General features: G+C 41.6%; 2 protein-coding genes across 2 annotated transcripts; both read right to left on the minus strand.

Moving 5' to 3' along the window:
* Positions 1-4,416: 4,416 nt before the first annotated feature.
* stoml3a (stomatin (EPB72)-like 3a) lies at positions 4,417-9,315 on the minus strand. The gene is made up of 7 exons (XM_061073523.1): positions 9,237-9,315; positions 8,106-8,209; positions 6,306-6,378; positions 5,985-6,067; positions 5,650-5,853; positions 4,699-4,833; positions 4,417-4,608 (listed from the first exon to the last, which is right to left on the minus strand). Exons 1-7 carry the CDS (start codon positions 9,313-9,315, stop codon positions 4,417-4,419), a joined length of 870 nt encoding a protein of 289 aa, XP_060929506.1.
* A 1,047-nt stretch (positions 9,316-10,362) lies between these two features.
* On the minus strand, positions 10,363-14,638 carry slc25a15a (solute carrier family 25 member 15a). Its single transcript, XM_061073575.1, has 6 exons — positions 14,547-14,638; positions 13,800-14,058; positions 12,749-12,889; positions 12,475-12,650; positions 12,224-12,382; positions 10,363-10,908 (listed from the first exon to the last, which is right to left on the minus strand). Exons 1-6 carry the CDS (start codon positions 14,599-14,601, stop codon positions 10,787-10,789), a joined length of 912 nt encoding a protein of 303 aa, XP_060929558.1. The 5' UTR covers positions 14,602-14,638; the 3' UTR covers positions 10,363-10,786.
* Positions 14,639-15,355: the final 717 nt, after the last annotated feature.

Here is a 15,355-nt window from a genome sequence, read left to right on the forward strand (position 1 = left end):
ATGACATGTCATTTATTGTCTTAGATCTGAAGATGGCCCATGAACAGCAGAGGAAGTCCCTGGATGAAGATTTTCAGAAGATCAGACTGTCGCTGCAGGTCAACAGCTCTCCTTAAAACAGATTATCTGTTTAAACAGAACACATTTTCAGTTTGGTGACGGCAACATGTGGTGTGTTCAACAGGATCAGGTGGACACGCTGACGTTTCAGAATCGCAGCCTGAGGGACCGAGCCAAGCGCTTTGAGGAAGCTCTCCGCAAGAGCACAGACGAGCAGATAGTGGTAACGGCGCCGTGATGCTTCACAGGAACAATATGTGATGTTATTCTAGACGTTTTAAAGAATTTACGGTCGCTCTCACTGTTGTTGTCTTCTCTTGTCAGGACGCTTTGGCTCCTTACAAACACATTGAGGAGGACCTGAAGAGTCTCAAAGACGTTCTGGAGATGAAGAATCAACAAATTCATCAGCAGGACCTGAAGATTACAGAGCTGGAGATAATAGTAGGCTTCAAATTTCTGCTTTTGTCTGGTTGGTCAAATTACAGTAGCTATAGTCCAGACGGTTAAAATGAAAAACATAACTCTGACGACAAATGTATCCTTCTCACAATATTTAGCATATTTCTCTTTTCATTTGAAGAATTTAATGTTGTGCACCCTCCGTCCTTTGCTTTTGAGCAGGCTGAAAAGAATGTTTACCTGGAGGAGAGACTGCAGGTGTTGCAGCAGCAGAACGAAGACCTGAAGGAACGAATAGACAAGAACCTGGTTGTGTCCAGGTCAGTTCAAAATCTGTTTACAACGTCACCTTGTGATTTTAAGGCTTCTGCACCAGAGACAGCCAGGGGACAGGGCCATTGTACATTCAGGTTGTCCGTCTAATGAACTGAATATCTCAACATCTCAAGGGAATCTCTTCAAATTTGGTACAAACATTCAGATGAACTGATTTGATATCGATGGTTGAGGTCAATGGTTAAGGTCACAGTGACCTCATGTTCTTATGAACGTGATATGTCACCAACACCCGCAGGGAATTTCGTTACATCTGGTGCACACATTCACACAGACTCAATAATTTGGCCTCTTGAACATGATATCACAAGTCTGCCAATTCAGGGAATTTCTTCAAATTTCTGTGGACTGAAACTGCATTGGCTTGTGGAGGAAAGTATTACTAGTTCTGGGTGTATAACTTATATTTGACCAGTAAAGTTTAGCCTTAAAGTCCAGAACCAAAAGTTATATTGTCTCTGTATAAAGAGCAGTTACAGGCAAATACAGCAGTGAGGAAAATATATCTCTTGGACACTTAGGCATTATAATTACGACCTTGAAATTACTAACCTGGTATTTACTCTTCGTATTGTTAACTTTCCCACATCGCTCTTCTTCCTCAGACAACTCTCTGAGGATAACGCCAACCTGCAGGTGAACGTGGAGAAGGAGAGCAAGGAGAAGAAGCGGCTGAGTCGTAACAACGAGGAGCTGCTGTGGCGTCTCCAGACGGGAGAGCTCAGCCCTCGCATGTCCCCCAGCTCCTCCCCCATCCACCGACCCCCCCCTGGAACGGGCGCCGGTGCCCGCCCACACTCCTACCATCAATGACCCTCTACACACTCTTTGCAGAATGTTCCTCTGGCTAAAGGAAAGGGCCTCTCACCCTCGTGATGCATTTCCACAGACAAACCCCAGGAATTTTAACCTTTGAACTTAATAATTGTATCAAAGCTCAAGCCTCTTGCCTCCTCTTTTTCTATTCCACACAAATCTCCCACGAAGCAGAACGCGCTGCGATACTGCGGCGGATGAAAGATCGGATCATTGCAGACGTCAGAGCAGGAACAGACTCACAGTGCCTCATGTCCATGTGTTCGCCTCCATCTGCAATCTCCACCTTCTCCTCCAGCGCTCAGGATGATGGATGTACGGCACAAAGCAAACGTCCAAAGTGCAGAACAGTGAACACAAGAAGCGCCTTTCCTGTCCGGTCTCTTTCCACCAGCAGCGGCACGGGAAACACTTTGAGAGGAATCACAAAACTAAGAGTGGATTCCTCTGTGGGACATGACAAAGCTTTCATGTATCAGGATTGTCTGACTGACTCTCAAGCCGTCCGACCTCAAACGTCTGTCCCATGTTTTCCTTAAACGACCAGATATCAGCGCTGACCTGAAATGTACGACAACAAAACAACTCATCATTGTCCGTTGATCTGCCAAAATATTTAAGCTTTGTTATTGATTTTTATTTATTTAAATAATGTATATGTGTTGGTCTCTTTTAAAGCATGAACTTTATGTTTGGATCACTGACAGTGTGAAATGGAGCGGAAGAGTGAACAGGTGAAACAAGTTACCTCTTGGAACCTGGAGCCGGATTAAGTCAAATGAAACCGAGGCCCAACAGTCGGCTCAGATCGGATCTCACTTCCCGCCCGATATGCAATTAAACACGTACGCCCGCAAAGATGGAATGCAATGACAGGAAGCAGCGAGGAGAAGTTAGGAAATATATCCTGTATATCACAGTGTACCTGGATCCAAGCCAAAATCCAAAAACTTCTTTCTGGGCCCATGTCTCCTCCTTCCACCAAGTTTTGTGGAAATCTGATCTGTAGTTTTTCTGTAATCCTGCTTAGAAACAAACAAATAAATGGACAGGGGTGAAAACAAAAGAGCAGGATAAGAAATCGCCAAAGACGGAATCACTCACACAGTCGTCCATCATGTGTAACGGCTTCAGATTCATCCTTGGAGGGTGCCGACATTTGAGTTCTTATCAAACAGTATTTACCTGAACACGTGTGATTCCCACTTCTGTTCATCGGGCTGCATTGATTCACTTGTTCTTTCTTTAAATGTTTCTTTTCTGCAGAAAAACCTTGGGAACAAATGTGATGTGAAAAACACAGACTTTCATTCTCCATGTGTACAAGAGCCCGACCGATATGGAAGTTAGCGAGTAAACATTTTCCAATACCGATATATTGGTCTATATTTATATATTTAAAAAGAAAAATGATCAATGACTCCTATGATGTTGTTATCAAACTCTTATGATAAAGAAATGGAAGTGAGGCCTGACATTTTGACAGTTTGACCAAAAACTTTATGATAAACAATTAAAAACAAATTACAACCAAATATATTGAACTTGAAAATAATACTGATCGTAAACAAATGGATTGATGTGAAATAAAACATAAATGCAGATAATGTAGAATAAATGCTACCAACTTTTATCAGCCATCCGATTAGATCAGTCGGGCTCTGACGTGTTTCTTCTCCTGATTTTCGTCAATTTACTTTCAAGGGACGAAAAAAATCTTAAATTTGCTGCGAGCTGTTACCTCATTTCTCATTGTAGAGAATCTCAGGTGTTGAGAAATATGAATCATCAAAAGGGGAAACAACTGCCATAACTTTGATTTGTTTTACAGTAATTGGACTATTGTAGTTTTTGCTGTTTTTCCTGAATGCTCATGTTTACATAACCACACAGTTCACTGTCTGTTTTGCAGAATGTGGAATAATATATATATAATGATTTACACGACCACAGTGCAGTCAGGAAATATAAAATTACCTTGAAGAAACATTGCTGCAAATGATAATAACATGATTTAGTAATCATATCCCCGGACATAATATAAAATAGGAAAATCTGCTCTGATAAGACTTTGGCTGTAGGTGGGTTGTCGCTGGTGGTTTTTCTCTGTGCTACGACAGGAAGTGGAAATGATGCTTCTCTCCGTCAGCTGCTCAGATTGCACCGCTCGCCTCTGTGTCCCATGGACATGACGTTGTGCTAATTTACTGAATGTTATTTCCGCACTCAAACGAGAGGTTTTGTTTACAGTTTAAATCCCGTGTACTGTACGTGGGGATGTCGCTACTTCTGTTGATTGTTTACAGGACTTCTGTTGTAAAGATTGTATTCAGTATTTCCAAAACGCTCTGAATGAGTTTTTATGAAAGCATGTCTTTATAAGGTTGTTGTGCATTTCAGCTGATTTTATTTTTTTTGTACATTTCTTGTGCATTTCATATATTTATTTATTTATTTATTTATGTATTTATTTATTTATCCGTCCTCCTCCAGAACTGCACCTGTAGCTTAGCTGGTGAAATGATTGTTGTCAGTGATGAGACTCTAACATCTACACTGTATATGTTGCACTTTGTATTTAAGTATTAAACCACAATAAGAAAACAAAAGTGAGATTTGTAGTGGATATAAAACATAATTATGATACATAGCTCTTTTATTTCTTAGTAAAAATAGAAAAAGAAAATCTATAAGAAACGATGTAGAAGTGCAGATTTCAGCTTTGTTCTTTTAAGAACTCTAATAACATCATAACAGTTTAATAAGTAATGAGGCTCTTATAGAATTCGCAGGCAGAGACATTCATCTCTTGGACATGAAACCCTGAATCATGTCCATGGGCAGAGGGAAGATGATGGTGGAGTTCTTCTCTGCAGCGATGGAGTTGAGCGTCTGCAGGTATCTCAGCTGGAGAGCACACGGAGCCTCGGAGATCACCAGGGCGGCTTCTTTCAGAGCCCTGGAGGCCTTCATCTCTCCCTCTGCAGCGATGATCTGAAACACAGACGCACGGGCATCACTTCTACTCTCTGCTTTCATTGTTTTTCACAATTCGAAGGAGGGAAATCAAACTGAAATCTTCACCTTGGCTCGGGCCTCCCGGGTGGCCTCGGCCTCTGCAGCCATGGCCCTCTGCAGCTGCTGAGGCAACTTCACGTCCTTGATCTCCACTCGCTCCACCTTAATGCCCCAGCGATCAGTGGCTTCATCCAGAGATTCCTGCAGAGGACGATTTAAATAACAAATACCACAGTCAGGAAGCCGTTGTTAGCTCGGCAGAGCCTCAAAGCCGTTAATTAGACTTAATCTGGTTTTGTGCTGCGTTTGTTCTCGGACGGGAGGAAACTGTTTAACGGAAACAATCTCTGAAAAACCCAGGGGACCGAACAAAAAATTGCAAAAAATTAAACATCCAAATACTTTGTCAGTTGGTTTAGACCCAGAAATTGATAAAACGAGAATGAATATGGCCTCATACATTCTTTATTTGGTTAAGAAAAGAGTAACGAGGCTAACATTTGCTAACACGGTTGCCATAACTAATCCTAACTATAAGAGAATCATACGTCAGTGTCAGCGTGTTGTCCTGCAGCTAAAGTGACTGAATAAACACCCAACCCAGCTGTTAACTGACACGTTTTTGCAGAGTCAGAGCTCAGTGTCTCTTATCTGTTCAGGTGTTCAAGTCAACAACAGAAAGTTTGTCTTTGTGCGGATTTGTCAAATATTTATTACCCCTTCCCGAAAAACACTTTCTTCTCCTAATTGCTTGTGGTCAAAATGCAGACAAGCAATTCTAAGGAAAGTAAGGAAGCCAGGTCAGGTAAATATTGGACTTTAAAAACCTCCTGCAGTGTGTTTGCACAGATACACAAGCACAACTGAGCGAAACTGTTAGAATGCAGGGTTACGATTTTCTGTTTTGTCTCCTTTAAAAGTAAAAACCTAAATTTTGACCACACTATTTCCTTAAAAAGATCTCCTCACGCTCACTCGTCCTCCAGGTCCTTACAAACAATCCCAGGTCCTCCTCACCTGCATGCTGAGAGAGATTCCCTCTCTGTCGGCCAACAGCTCGGCCAGGTTCTTGGTTCCGAGCGCGTTCCTCAGGGTGGTTTGTGCGAGCAGGCGCGTGGACGAGTGTGCGTTGGACACATTGGCCACAGATGAGATCGGGCAGTTTATCCTGAAGTACACAACGCCGTCCACAGCCACTGTCACTGAGTCTTTGGTCAAGACCTGAACAAGGAGAAAAAATAAGAGTAGTTAGACGGTTCTTATTAATGACAGGAACAGTGGACAAGCTACGATACGTGAGAGACACAAATTCATACTCATATATATTACGTGATGAACAAAATCAAACTTACCTCTTGTGGAGGGATGTCAAAGGACACAGTTCTCAGGTCGACTTTCACAAAGTTATCGGTGCACGGCAGAACAAAGAAAAGTCCTGGAGAGAAACACAGGTATTAGTGTTGTTCACACTTTTCCAGAATCAGGAAATAATACATTTCTCAGTAGAAAAGCTTTTTTTGTGTTTGTCTTTGTCAACTTGATGCTATCGGTGCTCAGTGCTTGATGGCATTAAATTACATAATCATTATCACATAGGCATCAAAAGAGTATAAGCAAGTACAAAAAGATTGTAGATGTGTAAATGCACATTTGCAAGAGATGAAATGACGAACCTGGACCTTTGGGTTTCCTGTCTGTGATCCGGCCGAGTCTAAAGATGACGGCTCGCTCATACTCGTTCACTATCTGGATGTTAGAAACACAACCAGTCACACAAACAACACACAAACCCCAATAACAAATCAGTGAAAGTCAGCCACATAAGTGAACTAAATCCAAATGTGTTACTTGAAATGTTAGACCCGTGGAATATGATAATCATCTCAGTGTAGTTTAAATGTGACTCTTTTTCTCAGAGAGCAGCTGCAGTGCATGATTCATTGGATCATTGGCATAAAACATTATTGGAAATTTATGTGAGGTCCATTTGCACATGGACGTTTAACTAATAAACAGAAAAGTAAAAAAACAATCACTGTCTTATACACAGTGTTGGGGAGTAACGGAATACATGTAACGGCGTTACGTATTTAGAATACAAATTATGAGTAACTGTATTCCGTTACAGTTACAAATTAAATAGATGGTATTCAGAATACAGTTACATTGTTGAAATCAGTGGATTACATGACGGTACTTCTCGAGTTTATTCACTCTCTCGTAAATCCACCGGCGGCAAAACCCCCAGGAAGCAGCTGGAGACCAGGGCTGCCGTAAGAGCGCACCTTCCCCCGGCGGCGTGAAGAAGCCTCACCGCTACCGGCTCGGGGCCGGGACCGAAGCTCTGAGAGACTTCCGTCGCTACCAGAAATCTACGGAGCTGCTGATCCGCAAGCTGCCCTTCCAGCGCCTGGTGAGAGAAGACCGACCTGCGCTCCCAGAGCTCTGCTGTCATGGCTCTGCAGGAGGCCAGCGAGGCACGCCGGGTTCACACCGGACGCTGAAGCGCCGGGCAGCGCTAATAATATCACCCGTTGATCCAGAAGTATAAAAGCATATGGTCACTTGTTGCTCCAACATTAACTGTAACAGCGTCCCAATTTAATGTCATCCATCTTCAAGAACTTCTCCGCTGTTTGCTCCGTTCAATGTCGGGTGTCGAGGGTAAATTACGTATTCTCCGCCCCCCTCTCTTTTTATCTTTATGACTGCTTGTGTGTCTGTAGTGGATGGGCAGAGGGGGGCATTTAATAATGTGATCGGTAAAATTGGTAAAATTAAAACTCCAGGACACCAGAAGGGGAATACAAACTATGGGATGCAAACTTTATCATTTATATCATATAAAATATGTCATCAATATCGTTTCAAATCATTTTTCAGTGTGTTTCCTGGAGCGATACGCTCGCGTCAAGCGCAAAAAAAAATAGACTCGACGCCGAAACGATCGCTGCACGGCGCGAGGCAGCCTTGGCGCAGGGGGGGGTCCTTCAGCCTCCGGTGGGGCCGGCACAGAGGTGGGAGAGGATGGGAGCCGGATATCCAGCTGGCCCGCCGCATCGGCGGAGAGAGAGTTTAAACTGCTGCTGCTCCACTGACTATAACAACGCCGCAATCATACACTTAAAAAATGCAATACAAACCGGAAGTATTCCAAGTATTCAGAATACGTTACTCAGATTAGTTAATGTAATGGAATACGTTACAGATTACATTTTTGGGCATGTATTCTGTATTCTGTAACGGAATACGTTTTGAAAGTATCCTTCCCAACACTGCTTATACAAACAGAAACTGCTATAGATTCAGATTCTGTCAGAGTCACAGATGAATTACACAGGTAATGAAATGATCCTGGTCCTGTGGATCACTTGTTATTTGTACAAATTAACCTTAATAAATAACATAATGACATTTCTCTTTCCCAAACGAGCTTCACATAGATAAAGGAGAACCTATGGAGAATACTTTACCTTAACACACATAAATAATGTGAGTGGGAAGGTGACGGCTACAAAGAGCCCTGACATGATGACCAACAACCAACCGAAACATCCCAGTCTGCCTGAGCTTTTATCTGCAGAGGAAACAGAATTCACGTAAAAAACCTCGAGTACAGAGACGCGCGGCACTTTGCAGACTGTAGTGCAGATTTGTTGTTGTCATTTCAGAGTCACATTATAGAATGGTAATATGGTCCAGTGGGACGAACCCTTTTACTGAAGGTGACACAAAACATGCAATGCTACCAGGCGGCGAGGTGGTGGATCCACATGTTTAATTAATCTCTGAGGGAAGTCACACCGCTGCACAGTCACCTGAGTCATGTGCTGTTACGTAAAGATGCTGAACTATTGACAGCATCCTCAGAAATCACCTACAGAGAAAACTAAACGTCTATAGACTTAAATCCAATGACATTTGTTTTACATTTACATTCACAGTTACATAGATCAAAAAAGACGTTGAATTTTCTTTTCTCTTTGTCAAACTTCTCCCCATTAGGCTCACAACCAGAAACATACATGTTTGGTATCCACATTTGTGAAATAATAATAGATCTGAATCAGGTTCATAAAACGCTGGATGTGTGTTTTGCTTTTTCTTGGATATGATTTGTCAATGTGGAGAATAATGGAATCCATTCATTGTAATGCCTCATGAATAATGCACAAGTTTTGTTCCAGGACTCAGTCTATGGAAACTATTTTACTTATTTTACTATTTTAAATATATTTATTGTATTGTAAATTGCCAATTCGCTCAATCAAGCATTAATAAGTATAACATATTTATTAAATGCTTTATTTTCACATTTATGGTTTTTCCCCGTTTCAATTATTTAGCTGTTTGTATTTTCATGATACCTGTTTACACCTTCTATTTGTAGCTCTGTAGGTTTGCTAATAATAATAATAACCATTATAATTACAATAATAATAATAATGTTACAATATATAATATTCTGTAATATTTGTGATTACTGGACATTCCTGGAGTTCCAGCTCACCTCACGGCCCGTTAACAAGGTTTATCATCCTCAGCATTTTCCCCCTCAGGTGTAAGATTCGCTTTTTAAAAAGTTGATAAGAAGAAGTTCTTACCTTCTACTTCCTCCAGAGCGTTGATCTGAAGTTTGCCTTGTGTGACCATGTCTGCCGTGCTGGACGTTGTCGAGATCATCAGTGAGTGTGTTGTCAGTGTGATGGAGCGACCTGGACCAGAGCTGCTCTTGTTTACCCGTCTCTACCCTTGAGACACACACCTGAACTCCCCCTCACCTGTAGTGTGTGACTCATGGACTCTTCTGATTGGGTGCCACCGTGTAACACAAGCCTTTAACCAGCCTCATATGTGTATCTTGTATTCGAGCGCCCACAGTTCAGCTCTGGTGTTTTATTATGCTCTCACACTCACGTCCAGGAGTCTGACACCTGCTGAGGGAGACTTATGAATAAATAATGGGAGGCGTCCATGTCGGGAAACACGAGAGGTGCTGAGGGAACCAGGAGCTGTGTTACCACACTACTGTAAGTTTCCAGACATTTAAAATGTAAAGACACGTGGAAACAAGGTGTCACTGTAAGATTTATTAAAAATATAAAAAAGTAAAAAAGAAACACATGAGGGCAAAACACACAGATGGAAGGAAGGGATTAAATAAAGAAATTAGATGTTGCTACTAATATTAATACAAACAGTAATTAGTCATGTAAAACAGTCAGATACTATAGAAGCATTAGAAACATAATTTTTCAGTAAGGTCCCTTTAATCAAGTGTGACTTGATGCGTGGTCACATGACAGGAAGTTCAAGACATGATTGGCACATGAATCCTCGCTGTACTAAAAAAATGCTCCAGAGTTTTAAAATGAAGAGTGTGAAGTTGTATTTTCAATTAATGAGTCTGTGTCTACTCAGGCTTTTGATTTGGGCCAAATCGGTTTACTACTTGATCATGTGATGTACTTAATTATAATAACGCCTTCAAATAAAATGTTTGAGTATCTGAGTTATTAAATAATGACAATTTACTTTCCCACTGCTTTTCTTTTTCATTTTACCTTTATAAGTAGTTCATGCAAATGTCAAACTCCAAGAGACGGCCAATAACTCCCAGATGTTTTTTTCTTTTTATGGATTTAATGCCACAGAAACAGGAAATTTTAATTCCATTTTAAATATTACTCTTTGCCTTATTCTGATATATATTATTGACCAGAGTCCCCTTCAGATTTTTTATGTAAATTTATCATTATAAAACTTTATTTAGTGTGAAAAGGATCTTTTCTAGGACAGGGAACTAAGATTCTGCTAAGTAAAGATGAGTTTGTTGGTTTTACTGCAGCAGAAACATTTGGGATCTGCACTTCAAATAAAATCAAATCATACAATAAGGTGTGTTATGCAGAGTTAAGCTGTTCACCAGGACATGGTGTACCTGCTGATGTTCTCCTCCCTTTTTCTGACTTGACAACAAAAGGTTTGTTCTAGGCATCAAACATCATGCCGTAACTTGTTCACAGATATACTCCACCAAGGATTATGGTGAGATGTGAATGATTAAAACTCTATTTCAGAAGCAGCTCCACTGAAAACGCAGATACATGCACCATGATAAAGTCAATTTAAAAATACTATAAAGGAAGAAACCTCAGGTGCCCACGGCCTCCATCATGAACCTGCGACTCCACTCGTAAGCCAGGAAGAGCGCTCCGTTGGCAGGGAAGCTGCGTATCATGGTGGGAGTCAGGCCCGAGTACAGAGCCAGGAACCCTGTGGGGACAAGAGAGAGTCAAACAGGAACTCCCCACAGATGAGACAGGCCCACAGCTCGGGACAATTAGTGCTGAGATGCTTGGACGCTCCGCAGCAAAGACAAATCAGCAGCGGTACATTGACACGTCTGCAAAGTTGAAAGACTTCTGCTCTTTCATTGAGCCTCTCGGGGGAAGTTTTACGGCTCGTCCCCCTCTTCATTATTTGCATTACATCCTTAGGTTTACAGTAACTCTTTAATTTGGCATCAAACCCAGATCAATTAATATGCTTGAAGACACACATACACTGTCATCATTATACCAGCAGGTGGTGCAGATGCAAACACGCAGATAGATATATACACACTGCTTTTTCTATCACACCGAGCTGGAACTTCAGGGATTCAATATCTTGCCCAACACTTCACCATGAAGACTGGAGGAAACCAGCATCAAACCACCGAACTTATAGGTTTAGCAGATGGCTTATCTCCATGAACAGATTCTGCATGTGAATAAGCTTTTTCTTGTGGTTTCCATTTCTAGTTAGATTAATCACGTTTGAACAGGCTTTGGTTCCCTGCAGGAGAAAGGTCCGTTTAGAATTCATCTGGATGGATTCATATTCAGATGTCTGTTAATATAGATGTACTAAAATGTCATCTGGCCCTAAAAGGTATGATATAGATTTGACTTGTGTGATAAAGGAAACTCGTCGGACTCTAACTGTGAACAGCGAATGGAAAACAGAGTCGTGGCCTGTACATCTACAATGGAACCCCAAAAATAATGCCCATTGCCCCGGAGACTAATTGATGAGAAGATAACCAAAGCATTGTTTCGAATGCACCACTGTCGTTAACAAAGAGCCAAATTATACACTATGATTATACGGTCTTATGATATAAAGCTAATATCACCTAGATTCTAGATTTAGGATCTTCAGAGGCGTTTGGGAAGCTGCTAAAATGTGATCCACACATATCTCAGTGTATTTAAATAGATGCTGCACTTAAATGTGTTTTAAAGTTGTAAACTAGATTATATGTTTTTAACGGTGGTTTTAATTTCAAGTTTATTATCAGGATTATATGGGAAACTACATTTACGTGTTGAACATGGCTCATTATACCAAGAAGTTTTTTAAACAGCCAAGAATTTGGGACATCTCTAGGTCGTGACTTATGAAAACGTTAACACCCTCCAATCAAAGGAGGGGTGGGGGGGGTAGGTAGCCCTGCGTTATGAAAGAATGTCCAGGGAGAGGCACCTCAGCCAAATTTAGGGGTAGAGTTATAATTTCAATAATAGAAATGATAATCCCATTTTACCTTCGGTGCGTACGACACCCAGGAAGGTTTTCACAAAGCCCTGTTGCCTCCCAGCGAGCGAGTGAACCTGGATCCTTGACTTCACGCAGTCGATTGGAAAAACCACCAAACAAAGACAAGCTCCCGCAAATCCACCGCTGAACATGACTGGAAGAACTCCTGCATGGGGCCAGATCACAAGAATGTCTTTCACAAAGTAACCTGAAAAAATGCCTCAGGATATTTAAAAAAGGGAAATCTTATAACCGTACCTATTCCGTCCTTCTCTGTGTCCATGTGCCGAGCAAACGTAGAGCGACAGAGTTCATACGCCCCGAAGAAGCAGAAGTAACCTGGTATCTCCCTGACGAAGGTGGAACTCAGTCCTTGGTAGAACCCCAGGGGTCCGTTGTTCCTCATCACAGTCTTCATCACTGTCCACACGGTGCTGAAGTCACACACACAAACCACCACACAGTGAAAAAAGCAAATCAACCGAAGCTGAACAAGTTCTGCTCGATCTCTCTCTCTGTTTGACCTGCTGACCTCTTCCCTCCGCCTGCGATCATTCCAGACGCCTCCATTTCGTGCATGGCCTGCAGGCGACACTTGACCAGCTCGGGGGGGCACTGTGCCAAGGAGGAGAAGATGGAGGATAAAGACCCTGCAGCGGCCATCTGTAGATCGCTGGGGGGCAACGAGGGGGGGTTCAGTCAGTGAGTTGCTTTTACTCAAGTAGAAAAGTCATTTTTTTGTCTGTTTATTTGTACTTTTACATTTAAATAAAATGTTTGTGTATTTTCTCCATCTAAAGAAATCACATTAGAAACACATTTTTGTTGTTCACCTCACATCAGTTTGAACCCATGACGACATCTTCTTCTATTGTTTCTTTTACTTTGTTTCCTGGTGACCTGGTAACATGACTCCGCCACAGTTTGATTTCAGAGACGTACTTTTCTACTTTCGGTTCAATTAAATCACTGAAATCTTTCTCATCATTTACTCTTATACACCAGACAGTAAAATTGGAATGAGAACCACACCTACTTTTTTTTTTAAATGGTAATTTTATCACTTGCCACAACTACACAAAATTAGAGTGATTTATCTTTTTTGCCTTTGCAGAGGAGGTTATGTTTCCCTCTGTTGGTTCGTTACCTGTCCACAAAAAGTACTGAACTAAATTGCACGTGATGGAGAAGGTTCCAGGAAAGAATCCATTAAATTTTGGTGCAGATCTGGTTTAAGGTCACAGACTTTTTTTCCTCACTTTCCTTAACATTTATTTTTGGTCTGCTGGGTTTAACAGTGAAATGCAATCTATCCTGTCTCGGGAAGTATGTGCCCGACTGAGTGTTATTCCAGTTTCACAGGTTTTTCTTCACAGGTATCAGGTTGCATATACACTAACCTTTAAACAGAAGTCTGTCATTACTGTCTGGATGCCCATAGACCAGCTGACAGTTACTACAGACCTGTTTCAATGACAATGATAACCAATCAGAGCCTGCTCCCATCTCTTGTTTGACTGATAATTCATCAGCTCATCATCATAAATCTAATAAAATTATAATATAAAATAAAAGTGTCAAACCTGAGCTTCTTCCGTTTGTCGACACCGAACACGAAGCGGACGGCGTCCTTGCAGAGGCCGTAACTCAGGAACAGCACGGCGTTCTGACTGATGTGGGCCATGAGGGCTGGGGTCGTGCCTCGGTAGAGCCCCCGGACCCCCACCTGTCTGTAGGTGGAGGTGAAGCAGTGGAAGAAGCCGCGGTACATGGTGGGGAACGTCTGCATCTTCACCTTGGTGGTGTCGAGTGCTTGACCGCTGAACACGCACGCTGTCCCACCTGAGAGACGTCACGATGGAGATGAGAGACGCACAGAAGTTTCCACACCTTTACTGTTATGCTCTCACAACTTGTGGACATGACTGTGAATACACTTACTGTACAATGCTCTACAATGAATACAAAATCTCACAGTACTTATGTGGCTTCCTGTGACCTCATGTCTTCTCCCTGACCAAAACCTAACATCTGAATCTCCTCTTACCCCTAAATGTTACAGGGAGGTCACTACAGGCCATCATTACACCATTAGTTAATTTTGACGAGTTAAAATCTTTAGTATACATGATCTAAATAGTGTTTCAGTATTAATAACATGTATCATTATATTAAAACAATTAAGCAATTATGCCTTTTTAATGAGGAAACATTAATAGAGTTGTCCCGTAGTTTGAGCATCAATGGGAATAAAAAAAAACAAGTTAATTTTACACATGTGTGATATTCTAAATTCAATAGAATTATGCAGAATATCATGATTAACCCACCTAATGCTCCCGCAGTGAAGTCAATGAAGACCTGGGTGACCCGGTGTGGAGCCATCGTGTTTCCAAAGATGCAGTGAACCTGAAAATATCCCAAAACACATTGAGGCTATTACATTTTTTATAAACACATCTTCATCCCCTTACACACAGAGACAAAGAGACAACTTTAAACTACTCATTGCTCATTTAAACAAAGTGGAAAGAAAGTGTGCAGGACAGTAACACGTGTATTTGATGCTCACCTGTGTTCTTCTTCTTTTCTCCTCTCGCGTAAAGAAGAACTTACTGTGGCACAGCTCGTGGATTCATGATGGCACAAGAGCGTAATTTGTTAAAATGGCCAAATCCCTGACTGGTTTCCACAGTAGGTAACTTCGCAGACGGAAACTAATTCAAGTTTTGTCTTTTCCAGGAGCAAAGGACTTGGGTCAGAGTCAGTTTTTAATTCAACCTGACAGGAGCTGGACATTCTCGGCAGCTTTAAAGTCAGAGTCGTGTGCGCAACAAGTCGCAACAAGTCGCAACAAGTCGCAACAGGTCGCTTCTGCTGCTGCTGCGCACCGGAGCTCACAGGTCGCTGCTTCTGGTCAAAAAAGGAAAGATGAGATGAGACAGGAAACAGTTCGTTTTAAAGCAAAAATAAAACACGATAATTACAGGTAGAGTTAAGATGCTACGTCTAAAATGTTTTATACAGGCCTATAAAGTTATTATATATCTGGTGACTGTTGACACTGCTGAGAAAATTATAAGACACCGTATATTTTTATCATGGTTCTCGATGTATCTTAAATCATACTTTAGTTTAA

The sequence above is a fragment of the Limanda limanda genome, chromosome 6 (genome assembly GCF_963576545.1).
Source record: "Limanda limanda chromosome 6, fLimLim1.1, whole genome shotgun sequence".
NCBI classification, from domain to species: domain Eukaryota; kingdom Metazoa; phylum Chordata; class Actinopteri; order Pleuronectiformes; family Pleuronectidae; genus Limanda; species Limanda limanda.

What these genes read in the sequence shown, in the direction of transcription:
- stoml3a (XM_061073523.1), bottom strand. Translation starts at nt 9,315, where the DNA reads ATGATCTCGACAACGTCCAGCACGGCAGACATGGTCACACAAGGCAAA. An exon ending in GAATCTCTCTCAGCATGCAG is followed by an intron (nt 4,834 to 5,649) that starts GTGAGGAGGACC and finishes CGTCCTCTGCAG; the next exon opens with GAATCTCTGGATGAAGCCAC. An exon ending in CCCGGGAGGCCCGAGCCAAG is followed by an intron (nt 4,609 to 4,698) that starts GTGAAGATTTCA and finishes TCTGTGTTTCAG; the next exon opens with ATCATCGCTGCAGAGGGAGA.
- slc25a15a (XM_061073575.1), bottom strand. Translation starts at nt 14,601, where the DNA reads ATGGCTCCACACCGGGTCACCCAGGTCTTCATTGACTTCACTGCGGGA. An exon ending in GACAAACGGAAGAAGCTCAG is followed by an intron (nt 12,890 to 13,799) that starts GTTTGACACTTT and finishes GTTGCCCCCCAG; the next exon opens with CGATCTACAGATGGCCGCTG. An exon ending in CACAGAGAAGGACGGAATAG is followed by an intron (nt 12,383 to 12,474) that starts GTACGGTTATAA and finishes GGCCCCATGCAG; the next exon opens with GAGTTCTTCCAGTCATGTTC.